Here is a 23,039-nt window from a genome sequence, read left to right as displayed (position 1 = left end):
ATTTTACATAAACGCCTTTAACATGAAACTTTGTGCCCTGTGTCAATATCCAGTGCACACTGTACTTGCAGAATTACAGCAAATTCAATGATTATGGCTTTCATAAAGTCATCTAGCATTGTGTGTGTTGGTATGCCATGATATTTTCTTGCTTTTGCCACGTTTATGAGCTAGAAATTGTAATGCATCACTTTCATGCGTGAACATTGTTTCTTGGTAATTGCTGCCCACTATCTCGAAGAAATAATGCGGATGAAAGTGCTACATTTAATAATAAAATGTAACAAAGCATTCTGTGCTGCAAGTAGACCGAGTTCATAAATATCCTGACTTTCTAAAAAACATTCTTTCTCAAATGCCACACTGAGCAGACAAACACAAATAATTGTTTAGGTTACTTGGGTACTGTCGACATGACAAGAAAAGAATTAGCAACTAAACAAATGAGATACACAGGCTAATGATGTCGTGTTTTGAAACACAGGTCAAGGACATTACTCTAGTGGTAAGGCTGACAAATTGTTGCCCGATGGTCACTGCATGTTAATGAACAGTGCATAAGAGCGACATGCGGCTAAGGTGCGATGCAGTTGCACATATGACCCCAGTCATTGCCCCTGCGTCACAGAAATAACTGTGTGGCAATGCATATTGTATCATCAAGCACATACATGAGAATTTCTTTTGATGAATGACAAACCTGCCATTGGTACGGGTTCGCACCGTAACAAAGAGGTGGTAGAATACCTCTGCACTTCCTCTTATCGTACAATAACAGTTGCTTCGACAGTGAAGTCTGTGTTGTGGGTGAACGGAAAAACTCACTTGCATCATGCCAGCTCCCTGGGTAGTGCCCATCAAGCTAGCACACAATGCCATTGGGGCACATAAGCGATTGGTATTTCACCATGTGCATTCTCTTGTGGCCGGAACAGTAAAGCTTCTGGTTTCTTTTTGGACGGCAAATTGGACGGGCAGTGCCGTCGATGAAGGCCCAGCAATTGGGCAGGGGAGAACCCTTGTCTTCAACAGCCTGGAGCAAAGAACGATGAGGCATGCATTTTTGAAATCATATTCACATGCATGCGACATTAAGATGTCTATGAAATGATCTTTGCACATTGGAAAACAGCACAGGATAACACTTGGAGAAAAAGCCTTCCCTGTAATGCAAAGCAGTGTGTGTGTGGGGGGGAGGGGGGCATGAATTATTTATGATAGCACTAACACTACAGTAAAACGAATTAGCAAGACCAGGATAACTGTACATGGCGTGTTTAGGTATGACGGCAAGTGAAAAAAAGCAAATGTTTTCAAAGTGTCATTTTTGGTTTATGGCCTTGTTATTGGATAAGTTATTCGAAAGCTTGTGGCTAGGCAGTTCTTTTTTTTTTCAAAACATACAAGCAAAAATGTTAGACCACCCATCACCTATGAAACCGAAACTGAAAGCGCCAGTCTTGTCTGCATCATAACATTAGCTTTATATATAGTGTTTTCTTGGTTATTTATAGACCATGTGAGGTGTGAAGATGTAAGAATGCTCTAAAAGCATTGTCAACACGTCATTTTTAATCATAAAGTAATTAAGTCCTCTCCAGGTGAACCTGTAACGTGGTACATGTGTTGTTCACATTCAAGGACATGTATGTGAGCCTGTAAGCCACCAAATTTTCTTTTGTTGGCATAGTCTGTCATTTCAATGATGACAGCTGAAGCAGATTTGACATTTTAAACAAAATCAGATCAAGCTAGGTCTTTACAATGCTAAGCTTGCCTCACAAATAATCAGCACTACAGCGCAAAAGCACCCCATCAATACAGTGATGTTGCTAAGCATGCTAAAAAAATTCACAGTTGCCGCTTGAGCAAAAGCACACATTAGTAAGGTTCGCGATAAAACTGGCTAAAAATATTAATAATTTTAGGGCTCGTGATGGTCTGGTGAAACGACTGCACCTGTTTGAAGACTTTTTTATTTATTTTTTAAGAACTTACATTTGTGGTATTTTTTTGCACGCGAACAGTCACAAGTCTTTTGCTAATATAAATGTTTCTCATTAAAACTTTGCATGCTTTGTCGCATTAGCAGGTGTGTATTGCACCTCAATAAGCAAAATCGCGCTGCAACATTTAATATAGCTGTCTGTTATACGAAGGAGCCCCTAATGCTAGTGCATACTGTTCTGGTTATTTATTGACTATGTTTGTAGTATTCATCATTTTTATTTCATTTCGTTCATTGCGTGGGCCGAAGCATCATTTTCCATGCCCCTAAAAAAAGCACAAAAATGTAATGAGTCGAACATGAGCTAGGAATGTTGACGTAGGACCCACTTTCAATAAAAATTATTTAGCAAAAATAACAACTTTCTTTATAATGCTATCATGTGCCTAAAATGATGTGCTTTATATTGTATACCAATAACCTCTAGTGATTATCGCTCTTAAAACAAAAATTCACCCCACACTTGGCCACCTATTCTAAGTTACAAATGTAACAAAATTGGAAGATTTGTAGCAGTTTAAGCGCTACAACGAAGTGAATAGTAAACTTTGTTGTAGCCTAATGGTGATAACTGGAAGGCCAGGTAAAGCAATAACATCTGGCGCGCCTCCTAATTATCAATACGTACGTTATTTGGCGTCCATGACCAGAAGTTGCGTTAAATGGTGAAGGGGACCACATGGTTTCACCAGAATAGCTGTTTTACCTTCCTATACCCACTAAATTATCGGGAGTTCGAGCCACATTTGTGTTCAGTGACTCTCCCTGCCCAGTCAAGAACAGGGCATCACGCAACGCCTGCCTTCAGAAAACAAAAAAAAAAGACTAGCAGCAGTCTTGCTTAATAGAAACAAAAACTAATTATAGTACAGTCAGGAAGGTGTGTAGTATATTAGCGCTGACTTACGCCGGCGAATTCCTTCAGTGAGGCAGGCGATATCCATTCGTGGTTGTTCACGTCTGTCAGCAGATGTCCGAAGGTGCTCAGGATGTGGTCCATGAGACGCGAAGTAGCACTTGACATGACTGATGAGTGACGCCCGAAAATCCCCTCTAACCCCCGTATTCAGAAACGCTCCTTCACTTGAACTTAACTTGCCACCGCCTTCAACGCGTTTCGAGCGCGCTGCCTTTAGGCTGTGCCAAGGCAGCACAAACGCGTTTCGAAAGCGCTGCTCAAGGCGGTGGCAAGTCAAGTTCAAGTCGAGAAGCGTTTCTGAATACGGGGGTAAGTCACACCACCTGTTGGGATACGCCAGCCTCCGCAGCAACACGCACAGAGCCTCTCGGCCACACAACCTCACGTTTTGTGCTGTGGTGATCTCCCGCGGCACCAGCAGAGCACTACAGAGATCGTTGAAGTCATGTTTCTGGAACCGGAACATGAGTTTGAACGTTGTAGAGTCCATGCCGTCGATGTCAAGGAGCCCACATTGGGAACGGTACCTGACCAATTCAGCCTCCCTGCTTCGCCTCATTTCGTCTTGAAGCTCCTCCACCGTAAACTGATGCCTTAGCAGCCGCCGCTCTTTATGCGACAACATGAGGTCCTCAATTTCCGCCCAACTCAGGACCGACAACAAGCGCGCACTTGATAACACGCCCGTCGGAGGCATCCTTAGGCGCGCGCGCCGAGCTGAGCAAAAGCGCTACTTTCACGGCAACTGCGCAAAACACCACACCACACGAATAGCGCACGCACACGCAGCAGAACTCAGCACGGTATAGCCACAGTAAAAGGGCACAGTAGCAATGGTCGACAAAGTCTGTCTAAACGCACACAACGTGACCAAACACACGGTAAAAGCGCACGCACATGCAAAACCTCGCGTAACTGAACAAACCGACGTAGACCATGGATCCAAAAAACGATTCGCCTTGGCTTGGATGCTAGTGGCCATTATGACGGCCGCTACTACGCGAGGGCGCTAAAAAGCACCCAAAAGCTGTTTTATTGCTAATAACATACGTCCAGTTGAACCATACGTATCTCGGTACGGCAATACGGGGAACTAAAAGTGTCGTTGAGCGCTTCGCATGCAGCGTACGCAACGTATCGTGCCGCGTACGTGGGCTCGTTACGTACGCTCAACTAAAACTGTCTATTGTAAAACTGGCTATTGCGTATGCGTCGTACGCCATCCTCTTGCATACTCACGTTAGTGGCGGAAATAGCCTATGCACCCAAAGAACGCTATCTTTGCGTACCCAGCCAACCATCAATATTTAGAGGATGTCCACAAATGGTCTGAATATGCTGTGTTATTTGTGGATATTCAGTGGATATTGGGTGAACATCACTACTTAAATTACAAAAGGTGGATATTCATGAAATATTCATGAACATTGTTTCACTAACATGCACAAGAGAGCTCAGCATCAAGAAGCCCGAGATATTTAGCGTATATAAAAAGTTCACTTGCTTTGTTCTAATGTTTAGATGGGATACCCCATGGTGGTGACACTCATTAGTGGAGCTGCTGTTATGGCCTCTGTGATGTGGTTGAGGCAGTTTTTCCAAGTCCAGATTACCCCATGCTTTCCTTCATACACTACTCGTCGAGCATCTATTTTACCCGTATTTATGTTAGCTGTGTCATCAATGGTGTTAATAATATATGCATGAATTTTTATATTTGCGGGCTAACAGTGCATAACACCACTATGGAAACTGAGATGGACATCCCCCAAGGCTTTTGTTATATTGCGTACAATAACTTCGGCAATACACCCAGGTGAAAATTTGAAGTAGGATTTTAAGTGGTCCAAAGTGGTACCACTTGCTTTCAAGTGGCCATTGAAGTGGTCCCACTTGCCGCGAAGTGGTTTTCAAAGTGGTGCCACTTGCTTTTAAGCGGCCATTAAAACGGCACCACTTGGACGGCAACTGGTCTCACTGGGAAAATAACGTACTTTTATTCTACCGTTGGAGTAGACGTGCGCCAGACCGCCACAACGAGGTGCTTGCTGGTACTGAGCCGTTGTGCGAATAACCCGTGCTTAAAACATAGTCACTTCCCAGCGAAAAGGAGCCTTTTTTTAAACATTCGCCACTATCTGCCACAATCTACCAGCAGTGAACTCTGCTAGCTCCAACTCTGCTTTTTCTACAACGCCGCTAACGCCGCCATGTCTGCCCCGTTTGTTGGCGGATGAGTAGTGGTGGCCCTAGTCCCGTATCTTTGTTTTTTATGTTTTCATACGCTAATTCTAAATAAAACCATATTCCATAATATAGTTACTAAATAAATAATGTCGTGCTTTTTATTTAGAGCTAGAAGTGTTACAAACAGCGCTCTAATATATTAGAGAACTTATTAAGGCACGACAGTTTCCTACAACACATGGCGACTCGTCGTGGGGCTTCCTTCCTGTGTGTACCCGTTATTGGAGCGAGTTTTAGAGAAGGACTTGTCTAACATTACCATGAGATAGTTGGTATTCTTGGTCAGATTTATCTTTGGAAAGTGTCACACGTAATGACCAGCATGTTTGAGCGGTTTTTGCTGCTGTACTGGCGGTGTCTTGGATTCATCAGCGCTGGTCGAACTACACCAATTTCCTCAGCTATAATTCTTCCATAAGGAGGTAGGTATTGTATTAATACATTTCAAGTATAAGTGAACGTTTATCCCGAATATTTGTGGGTTTTATTAAGCATAAGAACCCTCGCGGAAGTCTGAAAAGGATTAGACCACGCTTAAAGGCAAGTCATTTGAGGGGATGTCATCTGCCGCGTCTGCAGCGCTTCTTCAGAGTATAGTCCTGTATGCGATGTCTATGTATGCGCGAAGTACAACGTTTAGCGAGTGGAATGCGGTAGTCAGCGGTCATGGTGCCTGGCGCTTTCTTACACGACCGTTGAGCGCTGAGGACAATGATATATTACTGGTTAAGGTATATAATGAAAGGAAAAGCCTTGCTTCCGCACTGTGACAACGTTTGACTACCGGGCATAGACCCAGCATTCACTGATGACTCAAACAAGCACCAGCCGTCGTGTATTTCTGTTGAGCATTCCAAGTACATGGATGAATGAATGGTTGGATGGATGGATTCTATGAGCGTCCTATTATAACGGGGTGGCGACCTGTGCGCCGCCAAGCTAAAAAAATAACTTATTTGTTCTTTTTATTTTGGCCTAATGCCTTGTCTAGTTAAATTAACAACTTCCTAAACCACATGGCAAAGTGACCTTAGTTTGCCGCTATTTATTTTTGCCATATCTCCCTACGTTTGCTTTACCAATCCTCTAAACGTATATTACTTCTATTGTAGATCTGTTTAACTTTCTATGGTTTTCCCTGAAACCCAAGGCTTCATGGGTTAGTGCCCAAACATGAACCCTGGTGAATATACTTACATTGAATTAAAACATGCTGCGTTGTTTCCTATTTCTTCTCTACAGCATGTACATTTTTCTTTACTGAATCTGGCTCTATAACTACGCGTTCTAAAGAAACCCGACCTGACTGCAAATAGTAAAGCACTTCCCCTTGAATTATCATAAAATGCTTTCCTCCTTATTTCGTATTTGTCCTTTCGCTAATTGCTCAAAATATTTCTTTTTTCCCATCTCTTCTATTCAATAAATATTTTTCGCCTCTATGACTTTTCACCTAACGTCTTATGTTGCCATATTGCTTACACTGCCGGCTGGTGAGTCTCAGAATAACAGAGAGCTGAGCTAGTTGGTAAGTATTCATTCTAAAAAGACAAGGCGTGCAAACACGGACACAAGAAAGAAGTCAGGACACCACAAACGCCGGCGTCTGTGGTGTCCTGACTTCTTTCTTGTGTCCGTGTTTTAACGCCTTGTCTTTTTAGAATGGTGTCTCCTTGTTTTTTCTCCACTGTGAGTCAACACACATCCTATACAAATACTGGAGCACTTTCTTTGCCCACCTACTTTCCTTAATTTTCCTTAGCCTCTCTTTGAACCTCGTTTCACCCTGAGTTTCTGTCACCTCAATCCTTGCCCATCCCATATTGCACTTTACAGCCTCATTTGTCGTCTTCCTGCGAGTGCCCATCTCGAAGTGTCCCACAGTCCTTTGATTCATATCAAGTCCTGATTGCACCTCTTACTTTATACACATCACTGAGTTCCCAAATGTAGGTTCCTGGACCATTACAACATTCCGCGAACCTCAAAGTAGCTCGTACCTATTGTACCCTCATAACGCTCTGTGCTTCATTACTGCAGCATTCTTCTTTCCATTTATTGCAGTGGATTTTCGTGTAGCTTTCTGTATCACCCTCACAAATACACCGAGGTCATCATCATCATCATCATCAGCCTGTCTACGCCCACTGCAGGGCAAAGGCCTCTCCCATGTTCCGCCAATCAACCCGGTCCTGTGCTTTCTGCTGCCACGTAATACCTGCAAACTTCTTAATCTCATCTACCCACCTAATTTTCTGTCTCCCCCTCACGCGTTTGCCATCTCTTGGAATCCAGTCAGTTACCCTTAATGACCACCGGTTATCCTGCCGACGTGCTACGTGCCCGGCCCATATCCATTTCTTCTTCTTGATTTCAACTATGATGTCATTAACCCCCGTTTGTTCCCTGACCCACTCTGCTCTCTTCCTGTCTCTTAAGGTTACACCTATCATTTTCCTTTCCATCGCTCGCTGCGTCGTCCTCAATTTAAGTTGAACCCTCTTTGTAAGTCTCCAGGTTTCTGCTCCGTAGGTAAGTACCGGTAAGATGCAGCTGTTATATACCTGCTGTATTTTTTTACCGTCGGTATTTCCTGGACCTGTATTGATGCGACCTGATTATTGGGATCGTCCATTATTATCAATCTACATTTTGTTATACCAAATTCTAGTTCTAGACCTTCACCTTCTCTTCCGCATGCGTCTTATGTTCATGGACTGCTTTACAGGCTAAAATGAGCTGTATATCATCGCGGTTATCTGTGAATAAGACAATATCCTTATAACATAAGCCTGGAAGTTGCTGCTCTTGAGTCACACTCACCTGTTAGTGTGGCATATGAAAATCAGTGTTGCTTCATTCTCACTTTTTCCATCTTCACCATGTATTGGCCTCGAGGCCTACCACTGGAAACACCGGCGCCACCGTCGGCGCGACGTGTTTGGCAGGATCACGTGGTCTCAGCGGCCGCGTCGGCTGCTTGCGGAGCGCTGCCGCGTGCTTTGAAAACGAGTTTCAAGTGTCACATGCGCTGCGGTCTGTTCAAATACGAAAGTTTTCTCTCATTTTCTACTCAATTGAAACCCTTGTTATAGAGCGGCTACCTCGGAAGGCGAGGAACATGGGGCTCTACCGCTCGGTTCCGCAGTGCCGCGCTTAAGCAACGGAGCCCAGCGTCAGCCTGCACCGGTAACCGCGGGACAAGAAACTACATGAAGCCTGAGTTGTAAAGCTAAGAACCGGCAAGTATCCATCGGCTACGGGTCTTGTGTGCAACAAGCACTTCCGCGACGAAGACTTTCGTTACTGCGTCGGGCCTCGATGTTCGGTGAGTAGCAGACAGCGCGCACTGAGACGATGGCTCGCGCGCACTTCCCGCCCGCAAATGATGCTTATCTGCTACAGGATAGAAAAGGCGCTACGTTTTACAACGTGCGATGCCATCTCAGAACCCTCCCGTGCGACCTCTTGATCGTCGGCCCCGTGCTCAGCGTCCACAAAATCGGCTGCAGATGCGCAAGTCATTGTTTAGATACGTTGAATTAAGAAAACTCACAGGGTCCCTTATGCATTCGCTAAAGATGACTAAAAGGCGAAAGCCATCTTCTTTTTGTGAGTAGTTGTACTGATTCTCCCGCGCCCCCCTCCAAAAGCGTTCTGCACCTAACGCGGTTTTGCACGGCCTCACGACCGATCACGAAGGCAATGTAAAGGGACCATGACGTGTGAATACGTCATCATGTGACGTAATGTTATGTGACGTCATAATGACGCTACATGTTTTGGCGATCTGTGACGTCATGATGACGTCATATGGTGACACCATCACGTGGCGATTATTTTTTGCATAACTCGTGTTGACACCGCCGACGCGGGCCGCCGACGGGCAATCTTCCCATTTTATGAGGCATCTAGGGCTTTCGCCTTCATAAGCTACATAAGTTTTGCATTGCCTCCGTGATCGGCCCACCGATCACGGAGGCAATGCAAAGGGACCATGTCGTGTGAATACGTCATCATGTGACATCACGTTATGTCACGTCATGGTGATGTCATAATGAAGTTACAAATTTAGGAGATCTGTGACGTCATGTTGGCGTCATATGGTGACGTCATCACGTGACGATTATTTTTTGCGTCACTCGTCTTGATGCCGCCGGCGGGCAATCTTCCCGTTGAAGAGGCATTTAAGGCTTTCGCCTTCATAAGCTACGCGACGTTTGCTGGTGGACTAGCGAGAGCCAAATTGTGCGTGTGTGTGCTGCATTTATGTTGACAATAACATTTTTTCAGTCGAGCTTGCGTACCCCTGACGCAATCATAATGGGCTAAAAAGCCCAAATTTATTTGTGCCACTCTCAAACCCACGTTGGGCCTCTCCAACGCCATGTATTTTCTTGGAGCCTCATTTATTTACGTGGGAAAGATGCCACCCTGTCGGCGTTAGACACGACACTGCTGCCAAAATTGGTGGGGTACTCGCCAAATAATTACTATCGTGTTTTGCGGCTGCTGGTTGCTGCAATAACTTCTATTTTATTCACCGCTATTTCAAGTTCATGTGCGTCCTAGTTCACAGCCGACGTTTGTAGAACAAATCCGGCAAAAGTTACTGTATTTTCTTTCTTTTCCTTGGCGTTGAATGCTACTGCATTCTCGGTCTCGTAGACCACTTCTCCTTCCACCAGCAATCTCGAAGTGGTGAAGCTTTGGTCTATGAATTGGTTCATGACAGAGAGCGGCAAGTTCACTGGAATGCAAGGGGATCGATAATTAAGGAGCATTAAAAAAAGGCGACGCATTTGTTCACGTTTTGTGTGAGCACCAAACGAAACGAATGCACTGAATAAAGAAACAGAAGCAGCGGCACTTTCCCGCTGCGAAGACCGATCAATACGCAGTGCGAGACAACTTGTCAAATTACATTGAAACGTACACGAATTTAGACCGAAAAAAAAAAACACTGAATTGTCGGGACGGCACATCACAAAGTTTCCATGCGCACCGAAGCCGTAGTTGTAAAGAAATTGTTTTTGAACTGCTCTGATAGCGTCCGCGCAACAGTAGTTCTTTCGGTATTCACAAATCCTGATATTTTGCGGCCTAAAGTTCACAGCGCGTTGCCAAAACGCGCTCGTAGCAAAAGCGAAACCATCAGTACAAACATACATGCAGACGCTCATACATGCAGAGGCACCGTCAGTCGTCGCGAACCCATGCGATCGCTGGCTCCAGCCTTCTTTCTGTTATGCTCCGTTTGGTTATACAGGCAGTCTACTCTAACGAGATATTTCACATAGTTTGCACTCAGCGAGTGCAAACTATGTGAAAACTATGCCCGACTACCTTTCACGCAAGAAGCCGGTTCAGGGGTCTCCAACGCGGTGACCGCGTGTAGCGTGTGCTCGATTTTCTGCTAAGGGACAGCGACTGTAGACTATCTTGTGCTTTGAGTTCGTCGAAAATGATTATTTTGACAGTAAAGAACACACTTCCTTTCGAAAGTACTTACAGACATGCCCTGGAGGGCTGCAGCAAGGTGTTTTTGTAGAGCGCTGCCCGTGTACTTAGATTTAGGTGCACGTTAAAGAACCCCAGGTGGTCGAAATTTCCGGAGCCCTCCACTACGGCGTCTCTCATAATCATATCGTGGTTTTGGGACGTTAAACCCCAGATATTAATATTATATTATTATTGTAGAGCGCCGACAGCAAAACCCATGGGGAGCGCGCCTGCGGTATCCTACCTAGCACGCAATCGAGGCGCGTCCGATAGAGGGCGACTCCGTAACTCCTCGCGGCCAATAGCATGAATAACAGCTGAGACAACGGACATTTCTGCCTAAGCCTTTTGCTTATCTATACATTCTCTTTGCTACTTATTTTTTCTCATTCCACGCAGACTATAATTTCTCGGTGTACCTTCCTCACAAGCTTATACAGTCATCACGTATGCCAGCTTCTTTTAATATAGTCCTTAAGGTTTCCCAATTAACGTTTTGATGCACCACAGAGATGTCTAGAAAATCCACGTTTAATAATCTGTTTCATATTCAAGTAGATATTTATCTACACTGTGTAAGAACAAATAGGTTATCCTGTAAACCCCTGCCAATTTAGAATACACCCTGAAGCTTAGAATAACAGAGAGCTGAGCTAGTTGGTAAGTATTCGTTCTAAAAAGACAGGGCGTGCAAACACATACATAAGAATGAAGTCAGTACACCACGAACGCCGACTAACAACTAAAGAGACGCAGGATGGCGGAAAAGAAAGAAGGCACGAAAACTTATCTGCGCATGCCCATGCAACAGGCGAACCTATCAATCCGGCACGCGTGGCGGTCTACGTGGAAGATAACTGATAAGGCATTTGATTTCATCTTTATGCAAGTTAATCGGCGGTTGGCTCACGCATGCGCTTATACTATTCTCGATATGCCATGCCTCAATGATCAGGCGCGCTTCTTCATTTCTACGCCGGTACAAAACTGCGCATTCATCGAGTGTTGACGTGCACTTACACTCTCGACAATGTAAAGTTAGATTAGAAGGTGAGCCTCCCGTTAACGATCTGTTATGTTCCAATAACCTCTAGTTAATGCAGGCCAAAATTTCTGCGTTTAAGTTCCCCAGAAAGACTATTGTCTTTAAAACGTTTTCTAGACTATGTGTGCTACCTGGGTCTTACCCAGCCCCTTCCACAGGCCCGAACGCACTAGCTCGTGCCAGCGCGTTCTGACTAGCATACAACGCGTTGGTTCATCGCGCGTCTGCAGACTATCGTTCCCCGACGCCATCACATGATTGCTGAAAGAGTGTAAGGGGAGAGGCCACAGCGTCTTACCCAGCCCCTTACACAGGCCCGAACGCGCTAGCGCGTGCCAGCCCACCTGGTTCCCGAGCGGACGGTCGCCAAGGGACGCACACAGCCCCGAGCAGAAGCTGCTTCGCATCTAAAAAAGTTCTTCACAAGGTGGGATTGGAACCAGCGTGCCCTCGATCAAAGACGAGCGTCCTAACCAGTCGGCTATCTAAGCACGCTAGCAGAGCACAGCACAGCCCTGTAGAGTATAGTGTAGCCAAGGGGTGGGAAAGGGAAGTGGGCGTAAGGTGAAGAGATGTGACGATGAGGAGGAGGGAAAGGAGGAGGGGAGAGATTAAAGCATAGCACAGACAGAATGAGAAAGAGAGAAATAGAGAGACAAAAATGCAGAAAGAGAAAGAAAGAGAAGATCAACGAACGAGAGAGAGAAACATTTGGTGAAAAAGAAAAACGAGAGACAAAGAAATAGAGTGAGAGGTTAAAAGAAAAAAAGGGGATGAAGGATGAAGAAAGATAGAAAGAGCAAGACAGAAAGAAATAAACTGAAATCAAGGAAGGAAAAGGACAAAAAAGAGGCAGAAGAAGAAAGAAATAGAGCAATCTCTATTGCAAAACCCAGCGCCACTGGGTACCAGCGTCCAGTGCCATGCCTGATTATGGGCCCAGCGTCGCGCTGGATACTGCGCCGCTGGAGCAGCGTTTTACTGAGAGGCGCTGGGTACTCAAGCGCAAAACGGCTCTGCAGCGTTAAAACGGCGGTCCCTACGTTCCCTGCATGAATATATTAGTAAAGAAAATCATATAGAAAGCATCAGTGCAATAAAAAAAAGAAAAAAAGCCGTATGCAAAAAAAAAAAAGAAAAGCTCCACCACGAGAATTCGCCACCTCTGAATCTCCAAGCGAGTACTCTACCACTGCGCCACGCTGAAACACGTCAACGTCGTTGTAAAAGGTCTAGTCAATACAGTAAGACAGCGTTTCGTTTCATATTTCGGTGTCGCGTATTCAAGGAAGACGCGATCTTCCTTTCCAAATCACGCTTGCCTCTTTATTAGACACAAACAAACGACGGCCGGCAACGAATGAAATGCCCAAAATGGGAAGAGGACTAGGTTTGTTTAAGAATTCCCGTTTTAACTCCGAAAAATATCAAATGGATCGAGGAGCAGGGTACAGTTTGACGGCTGTTACTGCCGATTTTTAACAGCCGTTTCTCGCCCTTGCTAATGATGAACATGTACAGAAGCTTTATGATGACTCGTTCGATAAACACGCGCCGACATGTATTCACACTGAGTAGTTTTCTCGCGCGTGCGACGATATTACTGTGGGGCGGGCGTGTCTGTATTCTGACTTGCAGTTCTATCGATACCTACAACTATAAAAGCGCTCCGCAAAAACAAATATAATTAGTTGAAAAAAGATGCCGGTGTACCGGTTGACAGGTGTGTGTTCTCACGTATGAGTCAGAGAAGTACCGGCGAGTGCGGCCGGCTGCTTTCGGTGAGCCTGCGTTCGCTGTCTCTACGCTGTCTGAGATAAAAGGCTAAAATTTCTAAAATATTACTGACAAAAATACCGAAAGAATTTTGAAAACCATTACAGTCTATGCACGCTTCTACGGTAGCCAGCAGTTCGTCGTGAGGTCTTGAGTAAAACAGGTCCTTCAGGTCATTCGAAAAGGCACAAAGTTGCTTGTCGCAGTTAGCACCTAAGAACATTAACACTTCATTCGAGATTTCAACGAAAAACGGGTCATCAATTCCTAACAGCTTACGTCGCTCTTGTAAAAATAGCGCTATGTATTTTTCCCGAGAATCACGTTCCGCAATGATGACTCTGGACGGCATGTCAGTTTTCTGCGTTTTCGCACTAAAAATACGTCAAGGAAGTCTCTCTGTGACTTTGATAGGTCTCCTGATATCTGGTTATCGCTCAATATTTTACAAAGCGTTTTAGCTTCGGCTTTCACCTTAGACATGGAAACCATGTCATGGAAAGATCGCTAGCTGACATTGAAAATTATTTGTAAATTTCAGACCGCGTGCTGCGCTATATTGTTTGGCCCGCATGTTCTCAGCATCCTCGACTAGACATAGACACCGTTTCTCACCATGCTGAAAAAGGGCCCCTTTAGGCCACAATACATTTCCAAAAAAGTACTCTGGATGGAGATATCTTACACAGAAAAAAATTCGGCAGATCCCACGTACCGTGGGAGTCGATGCTATGCGAAGCATGCGGCGGGTGGGTGACTGTGGCGTAACTTTTTTTACTGAGCGGCAGCATACAAAATAACGCTAAAGATTTGTATAAATTTTATACACACATATATATACGTTGAAGAGCCGAAGAGCCGCATATGTTTTATATAAGCAGTTGTTTACGGTTGGGTAACGCTGCCAATGGCAACGTGGGTATTACCAACACCAGAAGCGGTAAGCTGATATGTAGTGCTTATACGTGTCCCGAGAACGCACGCACGTTTCACGAACCCTTGTGCATGCGTGCAAGACGTTCTTGACAGGTCTTGAACAAGGGCATCATCACCGTGATCACTGAGCACCAGCAGCTTGTCATGACTTGTTATAGGATCGGGTCGTGATCGTGGTGACGAGGGGTCCATGTGTAGTGAAGTATGTGGTATAGTAGGTCCGTTGGAATTCGTGGATGCCTCGGTCATTTCGTCGACAAATTGTCTGTCGACAGAACCGGCGACATATCGGAATCTGAAACCACCCTTTGCGTTGGTGAGGTATAGACCGTCGAGGCTGATAGGCCTGGATAGTGCTACGTAGACCAACATCAGTGCATGGTGTTTGTCGTATTCGTAGACTACCTGGGCGTATGTGGCATACGTAGCGTAGTCTACAAATCGGCTGTCAATCAATCTGGCATCATCCTCGGTCAGGATGAGGCCATCGCCCGGCCTTGTAAGAAATGAAGAGGACACTGCGTCGTTCTGGTGGACGAAGTGCACTTTACTGTGCGGTGATGTGGATATCATATGTAACTTTCGTTAATGTATTCCTCCGGGGTCGAGCAATGCTTCAATATAGCTTGCTGAATCATAGGAATACAAACGTAATGTTTATTAGACTGCTATAAAAGCAGAGCCAACACTGGAACTACAGACGTTATTCTGATATGACACCTGTATCGTAGGAGTACTCATCGTAGGAGTATCATGTAGTGTTTATTGCTTTCTTGTAAAATTAGATAGCCAGCACCACAACCACAATTGACGTCGCGCCGATATTACGCCTGCGTAGGCTGTTTTTCAAAACCAATTTATAGACCTTGCGTGGCTCAGTGGTAGAATACCTGATTGCCACGCAGAATGCTTGGGTTCGATTCCTGCTGGGATCGTAATTTTCATTATTTCCATTCGTTGAGTGGACGCTGCCGATGTTGGTTTTCTTTAACGCTCTGGCATTTAAGTTACCAATGCCTGTTCTCGCCGTTCCTGGGTAGATATAAACTGTCAATCACCTGTGGCGCATACCCGTACACCGCGGCCCGTGGTAAACGGGTATGTGCCACACGTGTCTAGTGAAAAGGGTTTGACGACGTACGCGACAGGATTTTAACGTTATTCATGTCATGACCCGGCAATCATATTCGTCAAATCCTGTTACCCTCCCATGCAAATTTTGGTCTACACCAAGTTAAGGAGGCGATCATGAGAGCACCCAGACTTTGGCGGCTAGATAGATAGATAGATACGTAGATAGAAACGCTCAAAGTGCCAGAGGTTCGCTAAGAAATGCTTCGCATTTAAAATAGAACAGACATTTCATGTTTCAGTCACGTGTACATAAGCGTCTATTTTTTGTTTTGGAAAATTGCTGCTGATATGTTTTCATTCACTGTGCTGATAGCTGTTTCATTGACTGTGGTGATAGTTCAGGAACAAAGCAATAAAGTGTGTTAGCTTTTGCCTAACGCAGTTAGCGAGAGTCCTTTCAGTAATAGATGGCTTTTCCAAAATTATACGCGTGTAGTTTTCGGAAGTAAGTATCTTAAATGTATTTGTGTTCGATTTGATTATATTGTACATGACTGTCGCTAGCTTTTTATAAAAGATCTATGTTGGCGGACCTATTCAATGTTCGTTAAAAATGACGCCTGGGAACTTTTGAGTCTGAACACGATCAATGAAAGCTCAACGATATGTCAGCTTCGCATGACAGAGAATAGAACGGTTTCGTGACCGAAAAGTAAGGTACTCTGTTTTCTTTCTGTTTATTTCTAAAATGCTTGTTTTCAGCCATAACGACAAGCTTTTAAGCCAGAGGTTTCCTTTTTTGCTGGACTACATACGTCTAGTTCAAAAAGAAAGTACGCGAATGTTGTCAGCGCATAATACAATATCTGGTGTTTAAGGTACGTTCACGATGTCATTTATGTAGAATAAGAACAGAAGTGGCCCAAGTATGGAGCGCTGTGAGACGCCGTAATTCATCTTGTCCAGTTTTGACTTAGAGTGTTTCGTATACGTATACGAAAAAATTCTGGCATATCTCACGCATTGTGTCGATTTAATGCGAAGCGTTTAGCAAGTTGCTGCCTACGACGCATCCTTATTTCCTTTTACGGGAGAGTTGTTATGCCCGCCGTTTTTCCGGTTCCCGATGTAGACAAGAAATTACGATCGTGCCCGCGCGGCCACGTGAAGCCAACTTAAGCATAGCTGTGCCTAGTTAGGCGAAGTAAGTTATCGCCGAACCTAATTCCGCCAAGTTGAACACGGCAATACCTAATTAGCTAAGCATAATTAAGCTAATAAGACAAAGCTTAACTAAGCCTAATTAAGCCGAGTGGAGATACTGGTGTGCCCAGTCGTTTCGTGCTCGCTAAGATGAGCCGAACTATTCCTAATTAAGACTGAGCCTAGTTAGTTCTAATTCGGCTAATTAAGCCAAAGTTAGATTGGGATTCCAGTAAACCGAGACATAGGTTGGGATTCCAGTAAACCGAGAAAATAGGTTAACGCTGCTTGCTTTCCTTGGACAAAAGAAATTAATTCTTAGCTCTTTGAAGTCGCATCTACCAAGAATGGAAATTTTTGTTGACTTTTCAAGAGCACTCGATGACATAAATCATGATCCCTTGCTTAGTAAGCTAGGGAATTATGGTATACCCGTCATAACACTTCGTTATGTCATATCTAGATCACATTCCGCAGTTTGTACAGATGAGCCTTAAGTCTCAAATTTCGTCACTTAACGTAGGCGAACCCCGGGGCACTATCTTAGGGACTCTAATTTCTAACATTTTTTATTTGTTTATTGTGTGTGCTTAAGGCGAGGTTGGTAGCTAGATATGGCTCCACTTCTCCTACATATTAATTTGCGTCATGAAGTTATCAGTAACAGCAAAGTAATGCAAAATGCGCGCGCGAGACATCTCCATCCACAAAAACAATTTTCACACGTCATAAACAATGTCCACGCGCCAACAACAAGGCTCGCACAAAAGAAACACAACACGTTGGCGCTTAACATAAGAATTTATCTTACAGTTCTTTAGAGAAGGTGATTACACAACAGTCACTGGCACTTGCCCTCACTTTAAACGCAGCTGTCATGAAACACGAGAACCAACGCGAAACATGTGACCTGAAGGATGCAGCAATAATTAAAAATGCGAACAATAGTTGTTCATGTGAATCGGTATCTTTGTGATGTTCCTGGCTTCTCTAGAAACTGCACTAGTGCTTGTGCAGTGATGCTTTGAAGAGTTTCTGTTGACCATGGGCCCAAAACTTTTGCTAGTAATAGCGGCCGCCTATCCAACCTATATATTCTTTCTAAAGCTTCTTTTTTCGGCGAGCAGCATAATTTTCGCAATGTAGAAGAAGGTGTTCCATGCCTTCTGCCTCTTCACATGTACATTTTTGTTAATGATATCGTAAGCATGAATGTTGAGACACGCTATGTGATCTATGCCGATGACGCTGCGGCCCGTCTTCAAGAACAGAACTTAACCTTCGTGAAAAGTTGACCTACGACAGTACGAGAAAAGCATAAGTTTGGGAAAAGTTTCAAAAACTGCACTTAAGGTTCACTTGTGAAAGTGCCACTTTGCTGGGTAAGAAAGGCTCATGGGAACGAGGCTAAAACGGTTTTCAGACTTGTTTTATTGAATAAATGAAGAACTTCAGCTCCATTTATATAAATGCGCAGCCATTTATATAAATGTTCCAGCGTTTAGAAGGTTACAGCCGCCAGCACCTTTAACTCGAACGCTCCGACGCCTGGCCTCGGCTCGGTTGGACTGAAGCGTTGAAAATGATATGCTTGCTGCAGTTAACGATAGATGTAGCGCGCGTCGGTTTCACTAGTAAATTTCTGTTTCCAGTCTGCTTGACCGGCGGGTCGAATGCACTCCCTCGGCATCCCGTTTTCGCCACGTTTCGCTCGTGTATAGTGCCTAGAATATACTGGCTAGTGTGCTGAGCGCGTGCTTTGGCGTCGCCACCACGCTGATGCCTTCCCACAGTCACCGCATGGCGGCGCTGCGACTCGCTAAGGTCTAGAGTAACTGTATATGCTACCTTTAGGTAGCTACCTAAAGGTAGCATATACAGTAACTCTACTAAGGTCCATCGCGCGTCGGCGGCTCCTGCGCTTGTGGTTGCGTAGCACGGCGCTTTCTGCTGCGAATACAGTGTTCTTCGTTCCTTTTAACACACTCGGCAGAACATTCAATCGGAAGAAGGGAACAGTGGCAAATTACTGCCCGCAGAGAGTCCTCAACTGGTTGGGCCCTACAAAATGACCAAGGTTTCACACGTACCTCACGGTCGTCTGCTAGCTTTCGCGACACTGTGCTTCACCACCAAAGCGAAGTAGAAAAGTCACAATTAATATACTACGATACACCCAACTTGCCAGTTGAAAACAGTCAGCCAAGGTTGACACGTTAGGTGCAAGCAATCGTGTCGTAAGGATGGCTCACGGCAATTTCGATCGCGATCAAGTCCGACTCGGATTCTTCGCTGCTACACGTGAACATTCGCTGGCGATAGCAGGGTGCTTTGAAGGGCCAGTTAGTACATCTTATTCTGTTGAAAACAGCGCGAAGACGGGACGGAGGCTAAAGAACAGCGCTTGTGTTGTTTGTTATCCTTAGCCTTCATCCCGTTTTCGCACTGTTTTCAACGCAGCGATTTTACTCGAAGTAGATCCAGTCAACTGCAATTCGCACCGCTCAGTCGTGGTCAAATTTATTATATTAGCGGCGCATCACACTCGGTATGGTGCACCATCATGGACTTGAAGAGTGTATTATGCGCCGAGAAAGTCGGATCGGTGGCTACGATAATTCTCGCGAGCATATAATTGACTCGGAGCAGGTCGACAGTAATCGCAAATTCCCGTGTAACGCTGGTATTACACAAATACACTAATATTTCTTGCAGACATTATGACACTAGTTTTTGCCCATTGTTCGCTTTCACAAACAGGATGAATATTGCACACCCAGTGCTGCAGATATCAGCATAGGCCCCATACTCTCGGATCGGTTGTTTCGATGTTTCTGCAGTTCAGCTGTGGCTACTGCATTGTTGTATCTACATGAGCAAGTCTGTAGTTAACAGAGCATCGTTCATACGCAAATGTAGGGGGGGTGGGGTCACTTTCACTGTTCTGCGTTTTCCAGCATGGCATCCGGATTTTCTAGACCACATGCCATGAACACAAGTCTGTCTGAATAGGATTCACTACTCATGCATTTTATCTGAAAGGTACTACTGACTTCACAAAAAAACAAAAACAAAACATTACGAATGTGTCTGGAGCTTGAATTTCATTTTAACAGAAGGAAAGATAAGTGCAAAGAAACCGAACAGGGGTCATTAGTCAAGATTGACATCTCAGTGATGTCCAGCATTGTGATTAGCTGAAATATTGCCTGAAAAAAATCAAGTGCAAGGCACCTTTGTGAATATAGGCTTTTGTTTTCATCCGCAATGAACTAACAGTTTAAAGCGGGATGAGACTTCCCTTGGTAAAAAAAATTCAATTTTGGGATTTCAAAATTACCTTATACAACATTTCGTTATCTTTCAGAAAATATATCACATTTCGGTACTCACAGTTTCAAAAAGAATTTTAGGTCCTTTTTGTTTGACACATTTACAGGTAATGCTCGCGTACCCCTACGTTATTTCTGCGTTTTTCTCGAAAGAACATTTTTGTAGTTTCTGTACATTTTCTCGAGAACTAGTTGGCTTAGAAAACAAAAATTTCCACGTGTTAACTAATGGCATTTACATAACTGGCACTAGAAGCTGTAGCCTATGCGCATTTGTATTTTTTAGTATAAAAATCAGTCATAAGTGCCAATTTTCATAAATCAACAAACGTAAGAAAACATAACAAATATAGTTTTTGGTGTACGCTCACAATTTTAGTTCCACTTCTGTAAAGCGTTAGTAGCTACCTTTATGCAAAATTGCAATGGTCTGCAGCTGGCAGATCTTATTTAAAAAGTACATTAGTAGAAAAACAAGCACAAATAAAAAATACTAAGGAATTGCAAACCATTTTTGAGCTTTACTGCAACCTGCGTCCACCTTAAGATACCTCGCAAAATTTAGTCATAGCTTTCATTACCACTGCTGTACAGCCGAGCTTTGAAACTCACTTTCGAAGTTTCACCCCACCTTAATAACTGAGAATATAATCTGAGTTTCACTAAGAAAAATCCCACTGTTCCACAACTTAACCATCAACTTATCAAACATAAGTAATGTTCAAAACACACAGCGCACACATAAATGTAAACAAACGCTCAACAGAAGAGACACAATACAAATAGTCATAATACCAGTTCTTAAATCACCAAAATACAGTGAAAAATGTTACCCGGGCAGGGAAATACTCAAACAACTGCTTAATAGAAACATATTAGTGAAAAACCCGATCTGTACTTCAACAGAAAATGTGATAGCCACTCCGACACAGCGGAACGAAGCATGTTTTCTGCCTGCCCTCATGCTTCTCCCGTTGCATCATTACTCTTTGCAGTTCTCATTTACTCGTGCGTACACAAAGGACAGCGCAAACACGATAAAAGCAGCGCAGACGTGTCCAAGACAAATTCGGATACGAGGCACTAAAGCTGCGGAGGCCAAACCGGCGCGCGGCCTACACTTTTGCGACAAGCGTCGCCGCCTACCGGCGAAAGTTGGAAGGCATCACCAGCGCCACTGACCTCCAGATCAGTGACCAGCCCTGCCACCTCCTCCCATAGGAAACCCCCTCCGCTCAGCACACTAGCCAGTATAGTCTAGGCACTATAGATCTTTTTTTTCGTGGGCGCCGCCATATATCCTATCGGGCGGCACCGTCCCTGGTCTGGCAACCCACTGGCATGTGCTATAGTGCCTAGAATACATGTGCGAAGCACCGCGTTTGTATTGAAAGTATGCTTGCGGCTGCAGTTGCAGTCGGATTTTTTCGTTCTGGCGCGCTGAATTTCGTATCAAGAGATGCGGTCTACTTAAGAAATGAGTCTGTGAGACGTCCTGAAAAGGTTTGGTCCGTTGAGGGTCAATGATGTTAATATACGGCGGCGCGAACGTGTCGCAAGTGGTCGATGTCATATATTTTCGGCACTGTCTGTTGGAAAGCCACGCAAATATTTCGACTCGTTCTAGCAGGGCAAGCAAGTTCCGCCACTGTTAGCGTATACAATGAATTTTTTTCTTGGATTGTAATCTTTTAGTTAGTTTTTTTTCATTCACGGTGTGTTTATGCTGTCGCAGCGACTACCGCTCGTACTACATGCGGTCGTGCGTGAACAAGCAGTCTCGATTTCGTGGCACGGCATCTGTTCGTTGTTCACAAACAGTTGCCTATCTTGTTTCTCAACTTTTAAGTGACCGCTTATTACTCGCTCGTTTATTGCCCACCGGTGTGGACGAAGTTAGGGCTGTTTACAGGGAGGTGCCGGTATATAAAAACGATGCTGATGTTGACATGCTGGCGCGCTTCTTTTTCTTTTATCTTTCAAGAGTCGTGATATTTGATTGGATTTGGGCGGCGATAATATGAAGATGGTTAGTGTGTTTCTTCTGCCGGTGAGGCACGAAGCGCGCCCGGGCTCGAGCCTTTGACAGGCATCGGAGGTGATTCGCGTTATTTTCTTTAATTTTTTTTTTTGTAATTTCATATACCAGATGTACTGTTCTAGCTAAATTCTTGCTGTCGTTCGCAAAGCTAAACAGCATAATTGGCAGTTCAAGAAACATTAGACAAGCGTAACAACGTGGTTTTTGTATCGCGCTTATAGCGAATTAACTATGGATGGATGAATAAACTTTATTTTGGTACTATGTTGTATATTATTGCGTTGTATACTATTGCGCGACTTGTTGGACACGGTTCTTGACTACTTAAAAATATGTCTTCCTGAGGTAGTTCTACACACGCAGCGACAGAATTCTTTTTTTTTTTTTACTATTCGGCTTTCATATCCCTCATCGTATACAATACGCCTCGCTGTCTTACGGAAGTTGCAACCTCACGACAAAGATCTCGCCACGTCTTTCCATGCAGTGTTCACTGAATGTTCGGGTTTTACAATGCTGGTATGGAGCAATAATTAAATGTATAGTGGTGGTTGCCCCGCTGCGAAGTGAGGGACTTCTCGTCCGTGCTAATACCGGTATACATCAACTGCAGCGACCACCGTGTTGAGCCGAGCTACGAAGCTAATTGTTAGACCAAACACATCATATTAAAATGTAATAATAAAACGAAGCGAAAACAACTCAGGTGGCTACTCGAGTGGTACTCAGATGTTTTGCACTTTACCGGACAGGGCCGCACTTGACCGCTTATATCTGTGGCGTTTTTTTCGAAATGAGCTAAATCCAGAAACCGAAACTAGCTCAAACATTTCTCCATTGGCAAATGCATTCTCTAAACTTTCCTCTGAAAGAGTTATCAGAACGAAATGGGTCAAATACCAACAGCTATGTGTGCTCACAGATCTCGTTTCAAAACGAAATTGAGCCAGATCCAT

At 44.3% G+C, this 23,039-nt stretch overlaps 1 protein-coding gene across 1 annotated transcript; it reads right to left on the bottom strand.

Annotated features, from left to right (window-relative positions):
* Positions 1 to 862: 862 nt before the first annotated feature.
* Positions 863 to 3,486, bottom strand: LOC119391929 (uncharacterized). Its single transcript, XM_049415511.1, has 3 exons — positions 3,233 to 3,486; positions 2,916 to 3,057; positions 863 to 1,033 (listed from the first exon to the last, which is right to left on the bottom strand). Exons 1-3 carry the CDS (start codon positions 3,484 to 3,486, stop codon positions 863 to 865), a joined length of 567 nt encoding a protein of 188 aa, XP_049271468.1.
* Between the last annotated feature and the right edge of the window lie 19,553 nt (positions 3,487 to 23,039).

Source organism: Rhipicephalus sanguineus, chromosome 4 (assembly GCF_013339695.2).
Source record: "Rhipicephalus sanguineus isolate Rsan-2018 chromosome 4, BIME_Rsan_1.4, whole genome shotgun sequence".
Taxonomy (NCBI): Eukaryota; Metazoa; Arthropoda; class Arachnida; order Ixodida; family Ixodidae; genus Rhipicephalus; species Rhipicephalus sanguineus.
This window is presented reverse-complemented; position numbering and strand designations above follow the sequence as displayed.

What these genes read in the sequence shown, in the direction of transcription:
- LOC119391929 (XM_049415511.1), bottom strand. Translation starts at nt 3,486, where the DNA reads ATGAGGCGAAGCAGGGAGGCTGAATTGGTCAGGTACCGTTCCCAATGT. An exon ending in AGGTGGTGTGACTTACCCCC is followed by an intron (nt 3,058 to 3,232) that starts GTATTCAGAAAC and finishes GGGGTTAGAGGG; the next exon opens with GATTTTCGGGCGTCACTCAT. An exon ending in CACTGAAGGAATTCGCCGGC is followed by an intron (nt 1,034 to 2,915) that starts GTAAGTCAGCGC and finishes TCTTTGCTCCAG; the next exon opens with GCTGTTGAAGACAAGGGTTC.